This window comes from Anopheles darlingi, chromosome 2 (assembly GCF_943734745.1).
Source record: "Anopheles darlingi chromosome 2, idAnoDarlMG_H_01, whole genome shotgun sequence".
NCBI classification, from domain to species: domain Eukaryota; kingdom Metazoa; phylum Arthropoda; class Insecta; order Diptera; family Culicidae; genus Anopheles; species Anopheles darlingi.
Window position 1 is genome coordinate 59,465,283 of NC_064874.1, and position 8,404 is coordinate 59,473,686.

Consider the following 8,404-nt stretch of genomic DNA (forward strand, 5'->3'; position numbering starts at 1 on the left):
AAATTCGTGCTACCCCATTGAGGAAGCGGAATAGCCAAAACAAGCGCCACCAATAATATTCTATTGCTCGATTCACGATTGTTTTGCCCTTTCGCATGCCGAATCTGAATTCAACATTGAGGCACTGCTTGGTGCAATCTTCAGCAAACAGTCACGAACACTATCTCCTGGCAATGCTGAACCAGGATGCACTTCTTACAATCTGTCTGCCCAGTCCCGTGAATACCCCTCCACGACTTCATCGTCATTCATCCCTTGGTGCAATAACCTGCCTTCACCCACGTGCGCCAAACCGTTGGAACATTCAATCCAATCCACTGAAATCCATAACACGGAATCGAATAAAACTGAAAGCATAACTACCGTCTGCGTATGTTGTTGCGCTAAGCATGTTTGATGATGCGGTTCAAAAGTGAAAAAAACAAAGCATTTAAACAAACATTATCCATTTCCCACCACCACCAGTAGCAGCAGCAGCAGGTGCAATGGGGGTGAATGTAAATTCCCAATGGCTGCCTGTCAATGGCCCCTTCTCGGGGCCTTTCTTTGGCTCGGGCACGTCCCACGCAAAACACTCTCGGCGGGTTAATCGAACGGGAAGACACTCCGCCATAACAGTTACACGGTTCGAACATTGCCGCACATACGGGCCAACAATTCCCACACGTGCACGTGCACCGAAAAAAAAACACACAAGCACAAAAATCGGGAAATAAAAGATGCATTCTCCGACTGTGTTCACCACCCCCGTGCGTTTGTTGCTTTCCGGGATATTGTGGTGGTAGGTTCCAGACTTCCGGGCTCGTCCGCTACTAACCCAACACTTGGCGGCTGGCGGGCGTGATGATTGTGCCTTTCTACTCCAGCGAACACAGCCAAGGTTTTCTACTAAGATTTAAGACAAACACTTCAACACTTTCCCTTCTTCGACGAGTGAGCGCCGCGAGCTTCCGCGAAACGCGAGGCGGTTGACTTCTGGAAGTTTGGCGCCACGGCACGGTAGCATCCCCCCATCGGTCGATCGGTCGGTCGGTGACAGTTTCGCTATGCGCGCTGCGTTAATCGCCCAAATTGTCGGGTGCCGCGGGCGCCACCATCAACCAAGTGAAAGTACGATCCAAACGATAGTTTTGCCTGGTACGCTGGCGCCCCGCGGGATGCCCCTACAATCAATTGCTGTTGTTCGTTTACCTTTGACGAGCTCGAGCCTAACCACGCGTCATGGCGCGTAATCGTAGACGAGATTTAGATTGAGAGATATAAATGGCCAACCCAGCCCGACGTGGAGTAGATAAGGATAGGGGTTCGTTTGAGATTATGCCGCGGCTACAAACTTACGTAAGCGACCGCAGACGCAGAGTACAGTGACTCTTCAATTAACCTACCGATCGGTTTTGAGCGAGCGAGTTTGGAATCACCAAAAAGGATCACCATACCGTGCACAATCAGGAAGTTGATGTGCCGTGCATTCGCGAGGAGTACAAGAGGTGAGTAACGAGATGTGTTATGCATAATCGGTGAATACTTTATGCACATAAGATGTGGTTAGAGGTGCTGGCCGTCGATCACCGGCGATTACCATAAGCAGTAGTAGCAGCAGTAAAAGGAGCAGTTCAATGACTATTACTGATATATACCCATCCACTGTCCATTTTATCGGGACAATCCTAATGACCGAAAGTCTTAATAAATCACTCACGTGGTGGCTGTGGCGTTTATCAAACTAATATGCCAAGCACGAAGAAGATGAATCGACGCTTGTGCTACCAATTAGGTAACGCCTCATTTATATCCATCACCTTCAAATCAACCTGCGGAGCGGCCGCCTCGGAGAAAGTCCCATTTCTAGACTTCCTCTCACTCCCTATGCCTCACGGGGGCGCATCACCGCTAGCCACTGAATACGAACTCAATACTTTCTTTCTTCAAACTCACCGGAGTTGAAAATGCAAATACACGAGCTGCCAGTCGCAGGGAGACACTGCTAATGATGAAATAGGCAAATCCTGAACCGGATAATCTGCTCCAAAAGTGCCTTCGGTTTGTCTTTTTTTTTCTAGTCCGGGCGTTTCACTCGGAGCCACGAGGAGGAACCTCTGTCCCGATGATAATTAAATCGTCACATTTAAACGCTTCACCGGTCCGTGCAAGGACCGGCTGTCAATTACACACTCCCTGCTGTATTCAAGAGAGTAATTCCCCCCGGGAGTGGGTTTATCACGGGTGATACTTAGATTTCACTTTTCAAGGAAAGTCGACCGACCCTTTCTGGCGCAACGGGGACACGGTTGACAGCTTCGGATTCTTACGCGACCATCTCCCGGCCAGTCTCAGGCTGTTGTGCTTATTCTACCACCGGAAAATTGACCACGAATTGACGGCACATCGACGGATGAGCGAATCCGTCAGTGGAGAAAAAGTTGGAGGGTTCGCACATAAATAAATCCTCCCCCAAGACGTCATCATCATGATCGTCGTCGTCATCTCAAGCCTGGCCATACTTGGAACGTGCCTACGGGAGTCGTAAATCGTTTTGCTGATGGACCACCACGAATCAGCGGGAAACCTTCTACCCTTCCTTCCACCTGCCCGTTGTTCGTTCATAAAAGATGAGCAGCGACAGCGTGGAAAATGGTGTCGTGCGGTGGAGCATATTTTCTTTCGCGTTGAAAGCACGTGCTGGTCCGGTGCGTAAAGTGCGTCCAGAGACCGGGGGGTATGCAATCTTTACCTTGATTGGACGCTAGCTGCTTGCAGAGGCGCACTCAGAACAACTGAGACCAGCGTAGAACAGAGTAACCATAGAGATAAGCGGCGAGTAGAATAGCAACCATCGGTGGCCGGTGGTGCATCACGACCTTCAACGTAACTCAGTCAAGGAGGGGTTGGCATAGGGTTGGCCACCGACCATACAGACCACATCACACCAGACACCAAACACCGTACCGTGACGCGAGCGTACGCATTGCGGCTTTTCATCCCATTTTCAATGGTCCCCACCGTGCGGTGAACTCGGTGTGAAAAGCTTCATTGAGAGTTTGTAATTTATGGCAAATTGTAAAATATCGTTCCGACAGCATTTCCTCGTCTCGTCGCCACAACAGCACATGCGTTGCATTGAACGAACATGAAAGCATGAACGGAAAGAATAGCCTTCAACGCGCCGCTCCCGTGGTGGTGGCATATGGATTATCAGTTGGTTTGGTAAAAAGGAGGGGAACCGCTCATCGCGATAAGACGATAAACGGCGCAGTAACATTGTGCCGGGGTGCTGTCAGTTGTACGGTCACCAATAACTAGCGTGTTGACCGCTACAGCGCTCTCTAATTAGATCGATAGCACGATGGGCGAGTTCGCTGATTTATGCCGATGGCCACTAGAGTGCGGGAGTCTTACCTGGAGTCAAACTTGGTTCCATCGGTCAGTTTGCCGGTGTAGTGCATCGTCAGCATGTCGCCATTCTTTGTTTTGGTTGTGCAGCCCTCCGGTACGCTGACCACGTCCACCTTCAGCTTCGACTCGCAGATCGCGACCGCCACCAGGCACGATAGGATGACGAGTTTCGACAGCATCTGTAGCAAGCAGAGAAAACGAGAAAGAGGGGGAATTGGACGATTGACAATACTATCTGTAGCATAACAATGCGTATTGAATGATTGGTTCCGATCCGACACAAGATAGGACATTCCGGGCATTTGACGTTTTAATGGCGATTCCTAGCATGAAGTGATCCGCACATTATTTGTGTCGTGAGATGGCATTCCATTGTTTTAGATTGGAAATCTCATCTCATAGTGGTATGTCTACGCGAATGACTAGTGTGTGTCTTCAACAGGATCTTGCTATCCGGACTAGGATGGTATTTCTTGAAGACCTACGCTATCACAACACGCAAAGCGTAAAGACGTTCAGATTAGCTGTCGTGTACGACTTTACATGCAAACTGTCGGCTCATGCAGCCTATGCAATCTCTTCGACGGCAAAAGCGAACTTCCATTATCACCATGAACCTCGCTGAACCTTCCCTCACCGGGGAAGTCAGTGTACATGATCGCACAATGGTTCGTACAGCGACGCCTTGCATAATGCAGTCGTAAATCCTTGATAAGCATTCCTTGACCTTGCACTTGCTGCAGCCACGTTGCTGCACGCGCAGCATGTTGCCAACGCGTCGATATGCCACTCCCTCAGTACCACGCGTGATGACAACAGGTCTTTTCCCCATATTGTCCACACCTAGACCCATTAACGGCGGTGGCGGGATCCCTGCAAACCATAGAAATCGCGATTTCGCGATAAAAACATTGGGAAACCTCGATCCCGATCCTCGACTGGTACCACATTCCACAAATAGTCTTGGAATTGAGGACCCGATGGTGGTACCGATCATTCTGGTACATTCACTTTTCCCACTGGCACTGGGCCCCGGGGGCTGGGAGAAATGGTCTGGTACTCTCGCGGGCCGGTTTCCGAATCCGGTTCCGTACCGACAAACCGGACGCGAACCATTTGTGGCCAACCATCAACCGACTGGGATGTCAGGGTTCCGGACTACCTCGGCACGAAACACGCTACTAACCTTTTTGCCAGAGTTTCTGCAAATGGCACTAAACAGGACTTGAGTTGGGTAGCGGGGGACAGGAGACGAGGGAATCACGGACGCACAAACACACACACACACACACCTTCGAACACGCACTGGAAAGACACACCTGGATGGACAAGCCGCCGGTTTGAACAGCGGAACAACGACGAATGAAAGTTCAGGTTGGCAACCGTGTTGGCTCCAGGTTGGTGGTCGGTCTTCGTCGGTCCTCCACACAAACTTTCTTCGCACGACTTAACGCCCCGCTCAACATCTAGCATTTCATCTCGCTCGCACCGGCAGAGACCGCATCCCGATTTGCGGGAGTCGGAATTCATTCCACCTCTCGGACGAATCTCGAGAAGAAGGGAAGCGCAAGCCCGGTCTTGTGCGCTTCGGCTCACTCGTACGCCACGCTTATCGCTCCGTTTCGCTCCACGCAACCGGGAACTGACGACGATGACGACGACTACGGCTACGACGACGTTGTTCCCGATTCTTCCGCCAATGTACCGTTACCCAGAATGAACCAGCAAACCCCCCGGGGCGCGATGAATGTTTAGCTGTTCGGTCTGCCACGTTGTCATTGACCGGATAAGATTCCGATTTTCTGGTAGCAATATGCAACGGGTCGCGAGTACGACGTCATCAACCGGCCCGGAGGAGGCGTAGATCGATTAGCATTCGATTACGCACCCGATGCTGTTCGAATGGACCCTCTCCAAACGGACCAATCAGCGATAGGTACGTGGACCGTTTAGCGTTCGTTCGCGGATCCGTGTGCGCGATCTCGCTGATCTTTCCTCTTTACATAATGCTAACACTCACCTTTTAAATGCTCGATTATGGACAGGAACGGTGACGGTGTGTTGATCTCCGTGGATGGTATCTTCTAGTGATCGCGAGCACAGTTTTTCCCCTTTGGAGAAGTAGCACGTCCGGAACGGCGAAGGGCAAATCGTAGACTGTGACGACGGACGACCAGGCGCGGGATGCGAACCAGTAGAGAACCCCGTGGAGCGCGAACCACGCGCGATGACGACTCTTTGGGGAGGGATTGGAGGCCTAAACCCACACTGACTCGGATGGGCCCGTTAAACTGTCATGCGTGCGCGTTGGCTCGGTTTAAACGGCATGATAATGAACAGTAGGCCAGGTTTGGTGATGCGTTAGTGAACGTGTTGGCATGATAGAACCAGCAACGGAAAGGGTGCTTTCTACACGAGGCATAGTTTTTAGGATTATGTACCGAGTAGTGAGATTCTATAACTGATATATTCGAGAGTTTTAGATAATAATCATATTCACAGACAATTATGAAACATAGAAATGAAAATTGTATATTCTTAAATCTAACTTGTTAAGCAGACGGTCTTCATAAAGTGAGAGTCTTCCAACACACGAATTGGCTAGATTCCGAATTATCGATGGAAAATCGTTCAAAATCATTTTCCTTTCTTTTCTAGAAATATAATTCCTTTGATGAATTCAAGGGTATTTTAATCTGAAAAAATAGGGAGCATTTTAATATTTTTCTTCGTTAATAATGATTATATCATTTTGCTCGATAAAATTGAATAAATACTATTTTTTGTCCATTTATATTCTTCTTTTCATCAACAAGAGGGATTTAATGAATGTTTTTGTTTTTTATTCTTCTGATTTATTGATACACGATATTTAATTTTTGACTTAGATGTTTTTAGAAAACAGCCAAAAAATAAATTTCTGGCCGGAGTAGATACACTTTTTTTCATACTATATGACACGAAAAAGCACATAAAAGACTCAGCCGATTCTTAAATGTTTTTGGTCTCTTCCCAAAATCAATGAATAAATTTGAATTTCGATCAAAAGAATTGAAATTTACTAAATTATCTGGAACATTACTTATTTTTGATATTTATTGAGAATAAATTCCAGATATCTTTCGAGCAGTGGGTCTATCTAGAAAGTTTAAGTTGATAACCGGCACATTTGGAGATCTGTCTGAAATCAGAACTATAACCTTTCCCTTAATATAGGCATGATCCAGACAATAGCATAGCACTACAACAAAAGACACCAACTAAATAGTAACCAAGAACAACGAGAATATTGTTTGCTTTAAAACATATTGTTATTTTAATATTCTTAAAAATGCCTCGAAAGTAAAAGTAAATTAACCTCTGTAAATTATTTTATGAAAGAAATTTTACGAAAAGTAGAAGGGTTCCTTATGCCAATCTCAATGGATGCAACAAGTTGTTGCCGATGAATACCAACGGTCGGCTGCCTCTTCGTTCGTTCTTTTGCCACCACGGAAAGAGGTTCTAAACCCCCCTTGGCTGTGGTGTTCATTTCATGACAGAGTCAACTCTACATCTTCGTATAACAATGCTGCTGATGCTGAGTTGCTTCTCGTTTCATCTCGTTCGTTCGCCTGGTTATGCCGTTTAAAGGAGACCGGAAATTGTCTGAGTATATGCAACAGGTGCCACAAGGTGACTTCAACGCCTGAAAATAGTTGGAAGACACTACAGCGCAAAAAAGGCGAATCAAAACGGCTGGCGCTCAGATCGCTTGAAGGTTTCGGGGGCTCAAAAGGTAAGTAGATTTGTAATAAGAATGAGAAATCATGTTAAAAAAAAGTAAATTCTATGTACTATATATTTTAGTTTGCTGTATAATAAGTTTAAAAACTCGTAAAATTTTATAATATGGTGGTACAGGAGTAATTTTTATGTAATATGTTTTATTTTTGTTATGTACTCTCCCCCACCAACAGGCATAACCAAGGTAGTCGTAGTCAATTTATTAAAATACAACGAAGATCTATAGGATAATGTTAAACCCAAACTCAGATGTTCAGTATGGTTGTAAAAATATATGATGCTCGACCAAGGTGTAGCACCGTTTTGCATGTGGTGAATAGTATTTAGTACCTAATTAGTCCTCGGAACATTACCTTGATAAAATCAAACCTGATGTATATAATTGTTATTGTGAATAATAGAGTGATATTAGTCATAAATATTGTAGAAAGAATGGAGTTCGTAGAATAGAAAGAAAATCGGCCATTCCAACAAATGTAAGACCCTTTCAGTTCATATATTTCAGTCAGTTTAAAGTAATGGGCCTTTAGCTGTCGTAAAACAGTATCACGCACAACGTTTCCAAATTAAACTGGGAATCATTTAAGCTAATATATTTACACGTTTCTCTAGGCCTAATCTTACTAATCAGAGATTATCACCTTTCGCCGTTTCAGCTGCAATTAACACTGTAGCTTCAAGTTATATTTGTCCAAAATATCCACAATCCCGGAAAGTCTAGCCTGTGATAAAGATGTAATACCGCGCAGCGTCTGCAGCAACGATAAGTGGATTAATAAACGTTAATTATCAGCGACCATGAACATCAAATTAATACAAAAGAAGTGCGTGAAAAGCGTGATTTATTCAACGCAAACACATCTAGTGTAAACACCAAGACAAATATAATCGTTGGCAAAAAACGGAGAAAGAGAATGCAGACAAATAGGTAAAAAGGGTTCCCTTTTCAGACAAACCCGTCCCTCCCTGTGGCCAGGACTCCGAGCCGAAACAAGTTATCCTTCCATAATCTTTTCACTTATGAGTTCCTCTTTTATCAATATTCGCAATCGCCAGCTATATCGGGACAGTATCGCCTAAACGTGTGGCGCTCGGACCATCCGATCTAGCCGTACGAACCGACACATTCATCTCGCCACTATCGGCAACGCCAGCGCGTTCGCGGTTTGACGGTTGAATGCCGCGAGTGGGGCCTTCAGTTCTCCCCATCGGTTGGAGTAGCGCG

The 8,404-nt window shown here is 46.3% G+C and overlaps 1 protein-coding gene across 1 annotated transcript in view; it reads right to left on the reverse strand.

The window, feature by feature from the left end:
* Positions 1-5,673, reverse strand: part of LOC125949949 (FK506-binding protein 2) — a 17,823-nt gene extending 12,150 nt beyond the window's left edge. The window contains exons 1-2 of the mRNA XM_049677459.1: positions 5,414-5,673; positions 3,397-3,572 (exon numbers count right to left, since the gene is read on the reverse strand). Coding sequence (XP_049533416.1) covers positions 3,397-3,572 — 176 coding nt within the window. The 5' untranslated portion in view covers positions 5,414-5,673. The remainder of the gene's footprint in view (positions 1-3,396; positions 3,573-5,413) is intronic.
* Between the last annotated feature and the right edge of the window lie 2,731 nt (positions 5,674-8,404).